An 18,441-nucleotide genomic window follows, 5' to 3' on the forward strand; every position below is an offset into this window, starting at 1 on the left:
GAAGAACCAAGGAAAGAGGTAAGAAGAGTCTGAGTGAGCAGAGATATGACTGAGTGACCTCCTGATGCACCTGTTCAGAAGATGAGTTTCCTGCCTGAGCTGAGGAGCGACACTGCAGAGGCAAGGTCACTGAAGGTTAGCAGAGAGGGAAGAGACTCAGGCCTGCAACCAGCTTAAGGTAGGAAATGAAGGGCGTACTGGAATTTGAGGTTGAAAAAATGTTTTTTTAGCAGAAGCTGAGCCACTGTGAAATGAAATAACTCACACTTTTCTGCTAAAAAATGTTAAACCTAGAGACAGGTATTAGCAGCTAAAGTTACAGCCGAGTGCTCTGCTAATCTAACAACATGCTAGCTAACGGCTACTTCCTCAAAGTCAAAGTCACAGTCAGCTTTATTGTCAAAATCCTTCACATCGAAATTACGTTTCCCACTATCCCACGGTGAGACAAGACATTTCTGACACTAAAGTAAACAGTGAAGCGCACAGGCACAAAGAATAAAGACAGACATATCCTAACACTACAATAAACAATAAATAAATAAATACATACATACATACAATAGAGAATAGGGAGTAGCTGACCTTCCACGTTCGACCTAAGAGCGAAAAGGGAGAGAAGAGGAGGCAGATAGAAATGTGTGTAATTGGTGAAACGACTTGAGTTTTACTGTCAAAGAAATGTTAAATTCAGAGACAAGCTTGTCTGTAGGAGCTCATATTAGAAATCCTAGTACTCCATTAAGCTAACGACATGCTAACAAACCTGTTAGAGTATCTATTTATATGTCAAAAATCGATAAGTTCAAACTAGCTGACTTAACTGTTAGTCTGCATCCCAAATGTCATTTCCATTAAAATCAATGAGCTAATCTGTGCTCCCAAAACGAAACTCTGAAGAACTGAGAGAAAGGAAGGAAAATTGACTATAGAACAGAGGAGACAGAACAGAAAATAATGTGAGGTGAGTGAGAGAGAAAGGGGAGAGAGAAGGAGGCAGATGGAAATAAATGGGCCATACAAAAGCAATTCTGTCAACAGCCCTGAGTGGGAAGAAACAGAGGTGGAGGAGGACTAGAGGAGGAGGAGGAGGAAATAGATGTTTAGTTTGGGTCCACCAATAACCTAAATAGACTTGTTTTGCTTGTGCTGTAGAGGTGGGATAAGGAATGTACCTGACCAGGGGAACAAAATCAGGTAAATCCTGCCCACACCTCTGTTTGCTGTGCGTATCAGGAGGAAGAGAAGGATAGTAAAGCTAACATCAATAAAAAGTGAAAGCACCTCCTCTGGGGCTTTTCAGGGATTGCAAATGAAAAACTACAGACAGGCAGCAGACTGCAGCCCTCCCCTTCCTCCTTCCTTCACAGTGAAGAATTGATCTAATCAAGTACATTTTCTAAACTGTTTCATTGGTCAAACATCAGCTGCAGTATTGTGCTCCATGATATAAAATATACAATATAGAGGCATTATCTCAAAAAGTAAAAGCTGCACCATGTATTACACTAAAAACTGAGGGTGTTACTTCTAAAACACAACAATATGGTGTCTAGTTTAAAGTGATGACAGGGCTGAGACTGACAGTCTGAGTCTGAGAAATCCTAAAACGGCCACTGTAGTGAAGCACAGTGCAAAAGTCCCTCTGAAGTCAACATGGTCTCACTGCAGAGACCTGGGCAGGACAGTGTGACATCCTCACATCATTTTCTCCTCTTCACTCTGTCTGTATTCATCTGCCCTTGTCTTTGTCACTTACGAATGATTGGCAGACAAGCCTTTTCCCTCTCTCCCACATTGAGACAGTAAATTGAGGGTTATAATGGGAGTGGGTGAAATCACTTTGACTGAACAAGCATGTGCATTAGGTCATTAAAGGCTGTGTGCGACAGTGATGAATGTCCCCAGTGCAACGCAGAGGCGAAGTGTGTAAACACACAGAAAGACGGACTGCTGCTATTATTTGGCTTGTCAACTACGTCAGCCTCAGTTTCTCATAACAATTAGTGATGGTGTCTTCTGATAATGAAAATGAGTTTCCCCAGCTCTCTTGTGTTATTTGTCTTCTTCTGTCCCATTCCCTCTATAATTTTCCAAAATATTTCTGCTTCTTTCTCACATTCCTCTAAATCTTATAGTCCTGAAGTTGAGATTTTTTTTTTTTGTCATTCTATATACTCTGTAATGTTTGTGCATAGAGCCCAAGATGATCTATGTACAGCAAAATTTATGGATATAGAGACAATTACAAAATTGGTACCAGACAAAATCTTCTGCGGAGGTGAACACGGTGTGTAGCCAATGCCAACGACAGGACGTCAAAAGGATGAGACACCAAGAACAAGGGTCGAATTAAAGGGATTGTAAAACTGATCACAGTAACAAGAAAACTGGATTCACACAAGTATAGAGTAGCTGCTAAATTAGTTACATTTATGCCAGGAAGAAACAAAGTGCCACAATTAAAAGATCAGCTGGACGTGCGAAGACAAAGGAAAGGCCAAGCAAACACACACAGCGTCTGAAAGACATTAAGTAAGAAGAAGAAAATGTGTCACAGTAAGTCCAACTGTAAATTATCAGTTGCCCACAGAGAGCTGCGACGTCTTCCTTGGTTTGTACTTATCTGATCGCAGAAAAACAAAATCACAAACCAACAACAACAAAACAGCTACAACAAAAAAAAAGCATCTACAGATAATGTTTCAACAACCGATCTGACCAGTAGATGACAGAGCCAGTGAGAGGCAGAGTCGTGGCAGATCTTTGCAGAACACAGGTGGAGAAAAAGATAATCCAGAGAGTCAGAATGACGTGCCGTCAGAACAATGACACAGCACCTGTAGAACTGTGCCCAACGCGGTTGCTACTAGCAACACAGCACCCACCAGAAACAAGGTGCTGGTGGCGAAATACAAACAGAATCATTTTTGGCAAAATACAGAACCAATTTCGCTGAGAGCGCTGCAGCTCATGTTCTTTTGTCCCTCTCTCTTCCTCCTTTCCCATCAGTTTCCCTGTCAGCTTTAAGTCTCTTATCCCGTCTTCTTCTGTGTCTCTGCTGGCTGAATCAGTGAAGCTTTGAGGTTTTTGTTGAGTCACCCCTGTTCCCCTTCAAACGCACACACATGCTGTGCAGGTCTGAAAATGTGTACTGTACACTGATGACTGATGGAAGTGTGGTCTCTAAGATAGCACGGACAAACTTTGTCGTGTTCAGTCAGTTAAATCAGTGTTTTTGGGGAGTTTCTGGCCCTGTGAAGCCAACTGTTAGCCATTACTTGATCCACTTCAAATGGCTGCTGCAGGTGAACTTTTTCCACTAAAATGGCTGTCAACAACATTGAACACTGAAAGAATGTCATTCAGCATTTAGAAATTATTTTATACACTCATTCACAGTGCGTAATTCTTACCTAGACGACCCTGAATGGCAAAAATGTTGCAAGATGAAGTTTTTTGTCAGTGGCATTTCATTCTTTCAAGAGTGTTTCCTGGACCGTTAGACACGGTATAAGAAAGACAAACAGGGCCGCCTAAGGTTCACTTCCCTTTCAAGAGCGGAAATGAAGATGTTGAAAAAAGATGAGGTTCAACAGAGGAAAAAAGAAAACACTGGGCGAGCGAGGCCATGGCCAAAAGATAATAGAGGGTGAAAGACAGAGAGGCAATGAAGAGAGGAGGGGTTGTGCAAAGATGGGTGGATGTGATGGAGAAGAAGAAGAGGTTTATAGAGAGAAAGACTGCAAAGGAGAAAGACAAATAAAATGGGAAAGGAGAAAAAGTCAGACACACACAGAGAGATTTCGTCATGGCCAGACTGTCCACAGAAAGAAATACTTTCACTGAAGTGGAAGCAGACTGGAACATTGTGACACTGGAGCGCAGTTAATCAACATTTCCAATTTCACTGTGTTTTAACCATTTAAAGTTGGTAACACACCAAGGCTGGACTCAGTCAGTCCAGAGGCCTGAAAAGAAATCCTTTCCCACAATGAGACGCAGAGGTGTCAGAACATGATACTGTTCGTGACACACACTACTAATTCAGAGGAACTTAGGAGAAGCCTCAAACTGTAACGAACATTGCGTTGCATCGTTTCAAAAACCGGTCAACATAAGCAAAAACAAAGCCACCAGACTTTTCTTATTCTATTTTAGAAAGCCACGATATGTCAGCTCCAAAAGTCAATTCACATGCCAGAAGAATGAGGTCATCCCTCCTTTGTTGCTTTCAAACATAAAACAGCATACAGAAGAGGTTCGTCTCTGTGCTCTGATTACAGTCATCGACTGTGATTTTATGTTTTACGGGTGCACGTGGCTTGGCTGCAGGATCAAAATTTCCAGTGTAGAGGTGTTGATTTTAACTCTCAGTCACAGAACAAGATGAAGATGTGTTTTTGTTGCATATGTTTCATTTGGGCTCAGTCATTTGAGTTTCAGCTGACGCTTTGGGGACAAGCTTTGATTGAGTTTACTTCCCTGTTAAATGTAGCGCTGTGTGTGGAAGTCTGAAATAAGTTGGAATCATGCAGAATGTAAGATTGTGATGCACTTGCAGAAAGAATCTTGACTTTAGATTTTAGATATTCATAACGGGAAAAGTCACACAATGAATGTGAATTTACAGCAACAGGTTTCAAACATTTGGATTTTTGAAATACAGTACACACGATTGTGTTTTTCACACCACTTCATCGAGAAGAGTCACTCACGCTGAAATTTTATCACTCCACGGACAAAAGAAGGAAAAACAACTTTGAAGAATTTTTCATTGTTAACATAACTTTCTTTTCATAATTTAGAAATGTCCTCAGGCAGTTTTGTAGCTATTTGCTTCCCCTCAGGTGTGTGTGTGTGTGTGTGTGTGTGTGTGTGTGTGTGTGTGTGTGTGTGTATATGTGTGTGTGTGTCTTCTGAGGTGTGCACTGAGTGAGTGTTGTCTAGGTGCCTGTTTGTGTGTTATGTTCTGCCTGAGGGGTGTGTGTGCATGTTGCCTTTGACACACAGTAGGAATATTTCTGTGTGTGTGTGTGTGTGTGTGTGTGTGTGTGCGTGCTCTGTCTTGCGGCAGCCTGTTATGTTCCACCTTAATTTGTTGGTGCCCGTGGATGTCGGAGGTCCTTCCATGGCTTTCAGCTGCTACCAAAGAATGAATCAGTAATTATTTTGCTGGTTATTAATGTGGTTTGTGCTGCTTTTTCTCTGGTAGTGAGAAGATAATTAAATTTGCTAGAATACAGTCACAATTACCAGGCTGAATTCTTTGTAGTGCTCATTCATTTAATAATGCATTAAATAAAATAAGATATTTTTTCCATTAAATGCTGGGGTTGCATCAGCCAACGCTGCTGTATTACATTTAGTCTGCCCCAGCATTAGATAAAAAACAAAACAATACTTGAACAATGAATTTCCTTATGTAAAATTTAAAGTAGTGAACTGTTACAGCTCATGCTAGAGCAGTCAAACACACAGTGTTGAAAAAGAAATTAGCATTCAAAACTCCTTATGTATGGAGTGTTACTTCATTATATTCAGTGACTTGGCTGGGGGGGGGGGGGTCCGCATTCAAGTATTGTACATTGCAACAGTGTCTCTGTAATTCACTTAATTTCCAGTGTGTTCAGAAGAAATCTGACCTGACCTTTAGATTGTAATTTTTATTGTAATTTTATAGAATTTAAGATCAACTGGAAAGTTGCAATCTAATTTGATTATTAATTCTCTTTTCTTTTGCTTTGTCCCTCTCTTCCAGGGGTCCAATGGGTCCAATGGGTAGCCCCAAGCCTGGCATGCAACAAGGAGGAATGGGAGGAATAGGAGGAGGAGGGATGGGAGGAATGGGAGGAATAGGAGGAGGAGGGATGGGAGGCATGGGAGGAGGGATGGGGGGAATGGGAGGTGGAATGGGCGGAGGTGGAATAGGAGGAGGCATGGGCAGTGGTGGAGGGATAGGGTCCCGTGCTGGCGAGCCCTACCGCCTGGCCACTCACGAGAGTCCAATTTCCCCCCGACATATGCAGTCAAGCCAGGGGCCTGGCACAGGGCAGAGCACAGGGTCAGGCCACGGGATGGGTCACGGTCCTGGCACGGGGAGCCATGGAGGTCAAAGTCCTGGTCAACACGCCTCCCGCCGAAACCTTCAAGTCGACTTCAGTGGTTCAGGCGGTTCAAGGACGGGCCGTTCTCCCTCGGTGTCTCCTGACCGCGGCGTCACGCCAACCTCGCCCTACTCGGTGCCGCAGATCGCACCGATGCCAAGCAGCAAACTATGCCCAGTGTGCACCACCACAGAGCTGTCCAACCCACCGGCCGTACCCAACTACAACACCTGCACCCAGTGTAAGGCCACCGTCTGTAACCAGTGCGGATTCAACCCAAACCCGCACCTCACTGAGGTAGGTCTGCTTTGACAAAGAGCTGAATGAGTGTGTTTTATCAATGTGTGTATGTGCATCTCTGTTTTTACACGTCTGTCCTTACTTTGTCACTTTAAATTTGTGCAGCAAGGGAAGATTGTTGCAGTTTTCTGGCTCCATAAATGAAATCTATGATGAAATAATGCTGATTTATAGTGAGGGACTAAGCGTTTGGGTATGAATATAATTTAATCCTGCGGGTGGACAAAAGTCACTGTTGATAAATGTCTCAGGTTTAGATGATAAACAACAGGATGAAAACAACTAATTTGAGTCTGGAAACAGATCCAGCAGAGACAGACAGGATAAAGATTTGTCTGGCCTGTTGCTGGAGTTGGAGTCAGTGAGAGAGTTGAGAAATGTTTTCGCTTTGGCAGAAGCTTTTCATGGCAATAATTTACCTTTGACAATGAATGAGATTGAAGTCAGCAAATGAAGTGAAGGAGTCAGTTTAAACAAATCTCTTCCTTCTCAAAATCTTGCACGGAATTTAAAGAGCACATCGAAAATTCATGAATGAGTGAATGAATGACAGCATGAAAGTATAGAAGCTGTGTGTATGTGTGTGACCTATGTATGACTTTGTACTGTAGGTCTTTGTGTGTATCTGTGATAGACAGTGAGTGTAAGGGCTCAGCAAGTGGCAGTAATTCCTTCCTGAGGCGCTGACACAATCTCTATTATGTGCTGAGGAAAGACACACAGGTCGTGACAGTGCATGTGTGTGTGTGTTTGTATGTGTGTGTGTATGAGTTCCTTGTAGTCAGGTGTTATGTGAAGTCAGGATTTGGCAGGGCTCGAGACTAATGGCATCCCATCATCCTGGGGACAATAGAAAATGTATTTGGGATGAATAGAGATCTTCCCAGAGATGCCTCCAGGATGAAAAGGACTTTTTGTATGTATATATGCATGTATGTGTAACTATCTCTGAACCAAACGCTGACTACAGTGGAGTGCGTCTTCTCATGCTGTTACTGTAGTTTCTATCATTTATCATTGTGGTTGATTCCATGATGTTTTGTTTCACAGTGATGTTGCTAGGTATGCATCCTGCATCTCTGATGTGTTAAAAAGGACACAGCAAAGTCACTTTTAAGGGGGAATGTACTCTATTTTTCCCTGATAATGCTACATTGTGACCAACAAATCTGTGGTGAACTCGGCAGAAGAGCTGGTTAGCTGTTAGCTGTTAGCAGCTAGTTGGCAGCAGAGTCCTGTAGTGTGTTTGGCTAATGGAGCTAAAAGCTAATGGAGCTAATAGAGCTAATGGAGCTATTAGAACTTACTGCCAATGGAGCTATTTATGACAATAATGATAATAATAAACTTTATTTGTATAGCACCTTTCATACAGGAGTTGCAGCTCAAAGTGGTTTACAAGAAAGAAATAACATGCACCAAGTGAGTGCTTTACATAGACAGAACAGAATGGACATAAAAAAAGAACTACAATGAATGGAAAATAAGATGGAGAATAAAACGCACTTGATAATTGTAGTATAAGTAAGATAGAAAAAAGATGAAAATAAAATAAAGACAATGCATAAAACCGCAGAATAAAATAATAAAATATGGATAAAAATAGGCTACATAGAGTGCACAAAGTCAAGCAAAATGCGACAATTTAAAAGAAGTGTAGCAGTGCATAAGCATGAGGTAAAGCACAGAAGTCTCAGACCTGTATCAGGAAGTTGTGGCTAGTTAAAGGCTAAAGTGGAGATATGTTTGTAGTATGTTCCAGAGCTTTGGGCATAAGTGACAAAGGCTGCACCCCCAATTTTTCATCCCCAGATTTGAGCTAACAGCTAACAGAGCTAAATACACAAGGAACATGACGTGTTATACAGTGAACTGCAGTTTTGAGTGACAGCACACGTTTCTAGTAAATAAATGTACTGAAGTACCGTTCAGAGGTGAAAGTACTTTGAGTTTGGAGTTAAAATTATAGACACTTTACATCAGTGTTTACATTTTACCAAACTTCTGTCAGAGATGAAAGTAGCCAGATACATTTACTCCAGCTCTGTACTGAAGTACACTGCTGAGGTACTGACACAATCTCCGTCATTCAAGATAGTTGAAATTGCTTTTCGAGATGGTTCTGTGATGGTGGTGACAAAAGTCTGATGCCCCGGCATTTAGCATTTAGAGTGAGATGGAAGAAAGAGAGATTGAGAAGTAAAGACAGAAAGGACAGATCCATGAAACTATTAAGTTATTCAGGGATGAATGTTGGGGTGAGAAGGACAGAGGAGGTTAAGAGGTTCTTTTTGATTGAGAGGAGCTTGACGCTTGCCTTTGGTGACGGGTTCAAGCTATCAGCCCGGTGTCAGGGCCTGCTGACAAATATCAAAATCTCAGTCTGCCTGGGCAGACAGGAAAGACTTCATATGGAGAACACAACCATGTGAGGGGCAGAAGCACGGGGCTACTGCTGATATATTAGCTATGCTGGCAACCATTGATTCCAACTGATGTCAGGTCCAGGGGCATATCACTGCCAGACAGCACGATAAACACTAAGCTGCTGGTTTAAACAAACAACTGTCATTGTGCATTCGTGTCTCATTTTTCATTTGCTTTTGTGGGGGAGAACATTGGCACCAGAATCATCCATGTGTACCTGGTACATCCTTCACCCTGATGCTCCATGCCAACACATCCGCTGCTGAGCAATAGTAAATGACTAATACTAATAATAATAACACTAACAAAGAAGTCTTGTATTTATTCTGATCAATGGTGTTTTGCAGATTGATACATTTTGGAAATAATACAAATATGATATGTCATATATATAATAGTCAATCATAGTAAATCTTTAGGTTGACTATCAGTGATTATTAGCTTTACACAATGTCTCATTACCAGTTACCTCATGTTCTATGTAAACAAACCCTTTAGAAAATAGTGGACAAAATGTTAGAAACACCTTACAACAAACAATTTAGCAAACTGCTGCCTCCAGAGTGCCAATATTTTAGTATAGTTTGGAAACCAAAACTCTCACTGTGATTGTGATGTGATGGAATGTTATTTCCTACAGAAATGACTGAACATTTTGAACTTTCTTTACGGTCCTGTAGGTTCCCCTCATCTTATGTTTCATGCAATATTATGGAGCAGCTGATTTTGGTCTTCATGCTCTCACCACCTAACAAGCACACTGTCCCGAAAACTTTACAACAGTCAGCAGTGAATTTTTCCCAAAGTTTTAGTCATTCTCAGCACAGCGTCTCATGCAGGGTGTACTGGTTGTAATTTTAAATTTGCCTACTGTATTTACATACGGCAGCTTCTGTCTGGCTCCTGTGGGATCATCTTTTAATACCAAGCTCTGATCTCTGCTCAGGTACAAATGCTTGAACATGTGGTCCTGTGTGTGTGTGTGAGTGTGTATATGTGTGTGTGTGTGAGTGAGAGAGCGAGAGAGAGACAGAAGCAAAGTACTACAATAATGGTGGATAATGCTAATGAAGTGGAAGGAGTGAGGAGTTGATAAGCCTCTGACTTGGGGATTTGGACTGCACTTTAGATTAACACACACACACACACAGACACAGACGCACATATATAGGCACTATCGCAAGTGCAGATATGTAGACACCCACACAAAACACACATATAGTTACCCCCACTTGGCTCAACATAATTCATGCAAGATGTCTGTGCAATAAATTGTGTTGTTAATTAATTGAAGGGACCCTCAGGGATTTCCCGTTGAGCAAAATGGAAAACATGACATGAAATGCAACACAACAGCATCAGATTCAACCCCGACTTTACATACAAAACAAACCTTTACAGGGGGAATAAGACATGTATTAATGTAGGAGTCTGAAGCACAGCCGTGTGCACTGCACACGAGGCTCTGCTGTATTCTCCTCCATCTTGCACAGCTTAGTGAACGAGTCCTGTCATTGTTTGTGTTACTATGAATAATGGATTAGCTCCCTATTCCTATTAATATTCACTATCTTCTCCATTATTGTCCTTGCTAATCAATGTTCTCTCAATCCTGATAATTTAATAAACATTCCCACCCTGCAAATGTTGTTACTCTGCTGCAGTTTACAGCACTGCGGTGATTTATGCCTGCAGCCCTGCTGTATGACAGTAATACACATTAACATGTCATCAATGGTTATTTACTTCACTGAATTACAATAATAAGAAAACAAACAGTACACATGCACAATATAAGCACTAATTAAATTATAATGCTGCATCTCAATCAGAGTCACACAATCCAGATTTTGTTTTATTCTGCAGAAATACACCCAAGACAGTTTGTGAAATTTCAAACTAAAATGTTTAGTGGTGGCTTTTGAATCAAAATATCATGGGAATGTGCACATAAGATTTATATTCCTTGAGATGTTTTACAATATACATAAAATATTCAAACACACATTTGAACCTTAAATATTGCAAACTATCCTTGCATACAGTCAGTATTTAAAAAAACATCTTCCCTCGGCTCTGTGTGGCAGAGCTCCAGCCTTGTTGTGTCTGCAGCTATGGATTAATACTTAAACTGAACATTATCCATTATTATCACAGCTAATCAATGTACTGTGTGTCCTGGTAATCTAATAAGCAGCGCCAGGCTGCATATCCGTCGTACTATGCTCTGATTCCATTTACATCAAATGACATTTAGCAGACTTAGCCAGGCAAGCCAGGGAGATTAGTTTATATCAACAGGTCAGGTGTGTTTCATTATGACTGCTTGACAAGCACAAAGCTACACTGAGTCTCTCATTCGTTCGTGTTTAAACGATGTTGACTTGATTCAAGGGAAAATACCTCTTGAGAGGAAGAAAAAAATCAAAATAAGACCCCAATTCCAAAAAAGTTGGGACGCTGTGTTAAACATAAATAAAGCAGAAATGATCATTTGTTAACCCTTTTTGACATATGCTCAATTTGAAAACAGGACAAAGACAATATATACAATGTTTGACCTCATTGACTTAATTGATTTTAGTAGTTTAGTCAATGCTCCAAAAACACCTGTTTAACATTCCACAGGTAAACAGGTTCATGGGTAACAGGTGATAGTATCATGTTGGGGATGAAAGTAGTAGTAGTAGTAAATAAAATGGAGAATAAGCCATTTTGTGGCCTAAAATTTTATCCTAAAAGAACAGAATTTCTCCTTCACAGCTGTATGTTGAGGGTCGACCGCCCCGTTCTGTCTAGAATTACAGATTAACACTTTAACTCAGCTTCCTCTGTCATTATCGGACCTAATCAATGTGCTCTCTGTCCTGGTAATCTAATAAGCACTGCCAACATCCATATCTTGTTACGTTCTGACGCCTTTTGCATCAGATAACATTTAGAAGCCTGAGCCAGGAGAGTGACACCAATTATCATGCCAAAAGGAGAATCAGCGAGATATTACACTCAATATACTGTATCTGATTCAGGGAGGGTGGTATTTAGGAAAATGGCTTTCATCATGTTAATTGACCTTCGTGACCCTTGATGAATGATTTGATTTGTGGAATATGTCTTGCACCAAAATGTACTGTACTGTAGAATGTAGTATAATACTGGGCTTTTTGTTGTATATAACAGAAACGAGATGTAACTCGTGATGTTTATTGGTTTGATCATCCCAGACGAGACAACAGCCCTAAAATCCTCCTGCCGTGATTCAGAGCTGTTTTGTGACTGAACTTAGAGTTCATCGAAGTTCAGGTGAGAACTCAGTCTGGCGTCAGATGTTAAATGTTAAATGGTTTTGAGGCATGCGGTATAACACTTTGGTATATAAAGTTCTGTGGTGATCCTGCCATGTCCCTGAAAACTGAATACAAAGCATATAGTCGAATTCACTTGACTACTCATCAAACATCAACATGTCTTGCAGAGAATGTGTTGCCGAGCTTCTGAACATTAGAAAGAGCATAGTTCAACAAAAACTGATCCTAAACCACAAATTTATCCAAGTCATTTCAATATCAGTCACATCTTCACTACCCACTAAATATGTCACTTTTATTAGAAACGTCTTCAAAAAGTTTCGTTAATCAAAAATTAGATCACCAATCTGCAAGTAGTCACTTAGAAAGAGTTCCAGTCATTTAGACATGGCTCACTTCAAGGTCAGTCTGTCATTCGGTTATATAGTGTTTATTGCTAATTAGCAAATGCTAAACCAGGATGGTAAACATGGTACAAGCATTATACCTCTGTAAAATCAGCATGTTAGCATCGTCGTTGTGTTTTGTTGGTATTAGCATTTAGAGCAAAGCACTGCTCTTTCACAGTAAGTTCAGCCTCACAGACCTGCTGGCATGGAGGTGGAGTCTCAGTGTTGTTATGGGACACCGTATGTATGTGTAGTCTTTAAGTCTAGATCACTGGTTTGATTCTAAAGTGTTTATTAAAAGAAAATACTGTTAATGTTTTTAAAAGAGAAGCACAGTAGCAGTTAAAATAAAGAATAATTTTACTTAAAAAAATGCTCCTGTTTTTGAGGCTGTGTTTTAGAAATGTCAACTACAAAATTACAGGTAGCATTTTTCTTTCTAAAATGGATAAACAGCATCTTGGAATGAACCCGATGAACAGCTTTTTGATGTTTTTGTGTGTGATGTGTGCCGGCGTTGTCAGTTTAGCACCCTAAAAGGATAAACCCTGAGTATTGCAGTGCTTATGAATATGGATGAGGGATATTCAAACACCTCCACTCCACGTATTTGCAACTCATTTATATGAGTTCTTCAGTCCCTGAAAAAATACACCTGGGAAAGATCACTGTGGCAGCTCATAGCTGAATACTAGGCATAAAAACCATGTCTGAGAAGGCTGCAGGTTGTCGCCTTTTCCAGATGCAACCGACTGATTGAATTTGAAATTGTACTCTAAGTCACTTATTGTATAGAAACGAATGGTCCCGTGTTTCAAGGTAAAGATTATAGGCAAAGCGGCAATGGAGCTCCTCTGTTTAGCATTTCGAAAATTGCATTGACTCCAATCATGAACTCCAGCTTACTTGAGGGTCTGCTCAGTCAGTTTGGAGCCTTCATAGTAATAAAGAAATGACTGAATGCACCCACAGATTGTGTGAAAACATGGGTGCAGTGTCTGTAACACCTCCCACAGGCCTCTGGAGGGACAGTTTGAATATTTTGATGGTGCCAATACGATGCCAAAACAGTTATTCCCATGATATCATACCCTTACTTTCATTGAACAAAGGAAGTTCTTAAATGTCAAATGCTGTGTGAGCTCATGCTGCTGTAGAAGAACTTCATAGATAAAGTCCAAAACTAGCAAAGTCACTGCTTCTCCTCTGGCAGTGTTTTGATTGTTGTCGACCAAATCACGTGCTTTGTGTCAACAAAGATTCAACAGCTTCAGTCTCAGAGATGGAAAACACATTAGCAGCCTGTGGTTGTGCAAACTGAAGCATCAATCGCACCATTTTTTTTTTTTCTTTTTAGCAAACAAAGCTACAGAGCAACATGTAGACGTGTGAACCGTGTTTCCAGTATGTTGATAAAAGTGACTTTTATATGCCATTAGTGAGAGGAATGTAATGCATGCAATTTTGTGGAGGCTTTTATCCAAAGTGCCTTGAGTAGGCGGCCCAGTGGAAATGGAAACTTTAACTCTGTTGTCTCATGACAACAACGTAACAAGTAACAAGCCTGATAGGAGAGAAGAAACGATTGTAAATGACTCTTGAATTCAGTGTGGCATTAGGATAATCTTCTCTACTGTTCAAGTTGTCATTAAAACACATACAACATGAACAATTAAACAAACTAATCATGCTTTTTATTTCACGACAGCCATATTTTCTGGTGCCACACACTTTGCACACATCACTCCTGGTGCAGCACACAATGTTTCAAGCTGCGAAACGTCAGTGCTGTAGCGTATCTGTCCGCTTGTGTCACATGCTCGTGAATCCCTGGACTTGTGTTCACTGGGTTGATTGCACCTGTTAAACTCCCTCTCTGAGCCACTGCACTCGCTGTCTTTGCAGATGAAGGCAGATGAGCCACAGCTGCCCTGACCAGAAGTTTTCAGTTAATGGCGATGAAAAAACAAACAGAACAACCAAAAGCAAAGAAAAATAGCCGCTGCTGTGAGCACAGACCTGCTGTTGGCTACCTGCATCCATCTCTCGATCGTCTCTCAGCCATTTGTCATCTACGCCATTTGGCAGCACGTCTTCCTCCCTGTAGCCTGTTTGTTGTTCAACAGACTGCGTACTAATTTTAGACTCAGTGTGCATGTAGGGATAGAAATGTGTGTGTATGTATGTGCCTGTGTGTGTGTTTGTGTACTGGATTAATTAGTTCTCGGAGAAATCTGCAGACTGTGCTTCTCTGTTCCCTCCTCTCAAATCTGTGCACCTGCCTGTCACACACTCTATTTATGCAAGTGTGTGCATGTCTTCATTGTTTCGGCGACACACACACACACGGTGTTATCCTGTGACTGCAGAGTAACACTGTTAACACTGGACCATCTTAAAAATGTTATTGGATAACCATGATTATGTTGTTACTACAATCATAGGATTTCAGGTCTATTTTACTTGTTGCTTTATAATTCTTTTGTTATTGTCATGGCCATTTGATTTAATTATAATGTAATATAATGTACTTCCAGAATTCCTGGAGGTGCAGTTAAGGGAAAACCTTCAGGAAGTCACAACAAGGTTATTATTTTAAGATTTTATTTGTGCAGTGTTCGAGATATTTGACAGAAGAAGCAAAATAATGGTTTGGCTTTGATCAGTGGTTTTAGGCCTCTGAGGAAAAATGTAAGAAATGGAAACAGAAGGTTTTCTATCTGACATGCTGCCAGTAACAAAGAACAAGCAGAATGTTAACTTCTTCAAAGGAGTGAGTTTAGATTACCTGCATGTGGGCGGATTTACTCGCAGTCGGGACTTACAGATCCCTCCCTTGATCTTGACAACATGTTGCCCTTCAGAACGACAGTTATAAGCATTTTCTGATCTGACGATCTACTGATATCTTAAGGACCTTACACCAATGTGATTAAGGTTTGGTGAGGTTGAGACACAAAAATAACCACTATTTAAGGTTCAGGAACCTGACCTGCCCTGTCTATGGACTTCGTTGCTCTGTCATAACGTCACCTAAAACCTCACTCTTTGTCTCTCCATAATCAGTCCCTAAATATAACCATGAAAACATTAATCATGCTGTAGTTAAATGAAATCCACTATCAATGAACATTTTCTACATACTGCATTTTCAGTGTGAACACGTTGTGACTTTGCAGATACCTTTATTAAACACTGTTTTCTCATTAAGCTGATGACACATATCTTTCAAAACTTATTTGCTTTCCAGGATATTAATATACAAATCATCTGGCAGACGTTGTAGATCAACAGTGTTACAATTAATGAACAGCATCCTGTTTGTTAAGTTAATGATATTTCTTTGTCAGTGTGTCAGTTTTGCAAATTGTTCCAGGTTTTTGGGTGAGCACAGTCCAATCTCTCATTCTTTGTTTGGCACTGTGACTTCTCAATCTATATGTGAATGAATAAGAAAGATAAAAAAGAAAAAAGGCGTTACAGTGTGAGAAAAAGGTTGAGAGACACTGTCAGAGAGAGCTACAGCAAGAGAGGAAGTGAGAGAGGAATTAGAAGAAAAATTAAAGAGGGTGATAGAACGAGGTTTAGGGAAAAGGGAGTTGATAGACAGGTTTACTCTGAAATGACTGAGGTCGTCAGCACGTTATCACCACCGCTGATATCTGATATGGAGAACATTCCAATCCATTTCATTTTGAGCTATTGCATTAGCTCATCATGGCTAATTAAACCTCACAGTTGTATCTCTCTCTCTCTCTTTCTCTCACTCACACACACACAGACACATGCAGACACACACACACACACAAACACACACACACACACACACAGATGCAAATAGCAACATTATTGTCATTAGCATGCATAATTCCTCCTGTGAGCATTAAAGACACATTTCTAATCCAAAAAAATAAAAAGTAAAACATTAAAAATGTAGTGGAAACAAAAATATCTATCTATCTGTCCTTCTGTCTGTCTGTCTGTCTGTCTGTCTATACTTCTGTATGTCTATCTCTCTGTCTGTCTATAAATCACTGTGAAGACTAGTTTCATTAGAAGAGTAGTTTCATTAAAAAAAAAAAAAGATATAAGAATATAGAATATAATAACATTGAGCCCATTGAGGTATACTGAGTATATAAACATCTCATGACGGCAAAAATGGCCAAAAAAATATACTGCATGTGACAAAATAACTTCAGGTCCACTTACTGGCTTTTTCGAGGCTATCAACCACATCTCACAGTCTTCACCTGTCAGCAGACCTGGCTCAGGTGTCATCACGTAATTTGCAGCATGTGTGGAACATCAGCCACGGGATCACAGGTGATTGTGTCCCTTGACATTTTCATTTACTGTAGGTCATGTGATGACACCTGAAGCAGCTCCAAACAGCTGAAAGCTCTTTTTAAGCCAGTAAGTGTTAGCAGGTGCACTGTATAAAAATGCAGAGACACCCACGGCTTAAAGGATCTCTGTACTTCTGACCACTTTGACAGTATAGTGAACATGTCTCATGTAACGAATGCTAATAATTTACTGTCTATATCTGAATCAATAATACAATATAAATAGCTGAAATGCCAGCTGGGCAATGACACTCAAACCACAAAGTGATGGACACTGACTCACCTCGGTAGTGTGTGTGGCTTCAAGGGTGGCTGCCCTGTTTCTGGTATCAGTCCTGCTGCTGCTGATAATGACAATGATAGTAACAATAATGCTAATGACATAGGTTCCAGGAATGACACTTTGGTAATTACCGCTTACATTGCTCCCTGACGACATTGTATATTTATCACCCTAATGGCAGTTTCCCACCCATAGGAATTGAAACGGTGCATAATAAGGACCAAAAACAATGACGTTTTTCTCCGTAATGACAGACATGACCGCTCTGACCTAAATGAGAGGATATAGTTTCATCACTGCAGACGAAGGATAATGATTATAATTCAGATGACACCTAGAACGGAGTTAAATATAGTTGCTTGTGTCAGCTTATCAGTGCTCCATTGTCTCTCACTTCTCTTCTGTTGTTTGAGTACCAAATGCTGCCCAAGTCTTTGTGCAATGTCTCAGAACAAACTTATCTTAATCTGAAGTGCTGTGCAGTGTGCTGGTGTTAGACACGGAGGAGCAAGGCAGGAAGCATTTCTTTTTTTGCAATATTTAACCAAACCACGATGTTTCTCTCTGAGCTACAACCAAAATGAAGCATTTATAGGGATTTTCCACAAAAATATGCTCATCATATTATAAGTAACTAACTAAATGGCTCTAAAATAGCTCCCCCAGCTGGAACCAGGTCAGATGTATTAAAAGTTGAAAAAAGGAGCTGGCCTACACCACTGCACATCACTACTGGCAAACTCCTTCACACCGTTTCAACCATCTGGAAGCCTCCTACCAATAACAGTAATCCTAATTGAGATGCAGAAACACTGGCTTAGGTGAAATCATATGGCAGGACCAAAAAAGCAGTCACAAATAATTTATATTAGTCATTAGCGGGTTGTCGCTGCCTGTGAGAATTTAAAGCGATTGCCTGAATCCTGACACGCAATTACGTTTCATTTGAAGCGATGAAAGTAATCACGTCTCAAACACCAACTTTTCAACTTGGCTGAAATGTGGGTAAAGCATTTTCCAAGCTGTGCCGGAAATATCCTTTCCCCTTCTCCTCCAAACTAACTACAGAGCAGAGACTTTTGTCTGTCTGTCCATCAGCCTGTCTTTGTCTCTCTCGTCCTCCCTCATCCTTGGCGTGTTAGGTCCATATTTCTTCCTTCCTCCTCTCCTCCTAACACCCTCTGCCTTTCATCCACCGCCCTCCTTTCTGTCTGCCTCTCACTTTCTCCATCTGCTCATCTTCACTTTGTCTCTCTGCTCTTTCCCCTCTCTCCTTCT

The 18,441-nt window shown here is 40.6% G+C and overlaps 1 protein-coding gene across 4 annotated transcripts in view; it reads left to right on the forward strand.

The window, feature by feature from the left end:
* Positions 1–18,441, forward strand: part of bsna (bassoon presynaptic cytomatrix protein a) — a 148,577-nt gene that overhangs the window by 26,865 nt on the left and 103,271 nt on the right. For all 4 annotated transcript variants that reach the window (XM_076741304.1, XM_076741305.1, XM_076741307.1 and 1 more), the window contains exon 2: positions 5,762–6,404. In XM_076741304.1, coding sequence (XP_076597419.1) covers positions 5,762–6,404 — 643 coding nt within the window. The remainder of the gene's footprint in view (positions 1–5,761; positions 6,405–18,441) is intronic.

The sequence above is a fragment of the Chaetodon auriga genome, chromosome 10 (assembly GCF_051107435.1).
Source record: "Chaetodon auriga isolate fChaAug3 chromosome 10, fChaAug3.hap1, whole genome shotgun sequence".
NCBI classification, from domain to species: domain Eukaryota; kingdom Metazoa; phylum Chordata; class Actinopteri; order Chaetodontiformes; family Chaetodontidae; genus Chaetodon; species Chaetodon auriga.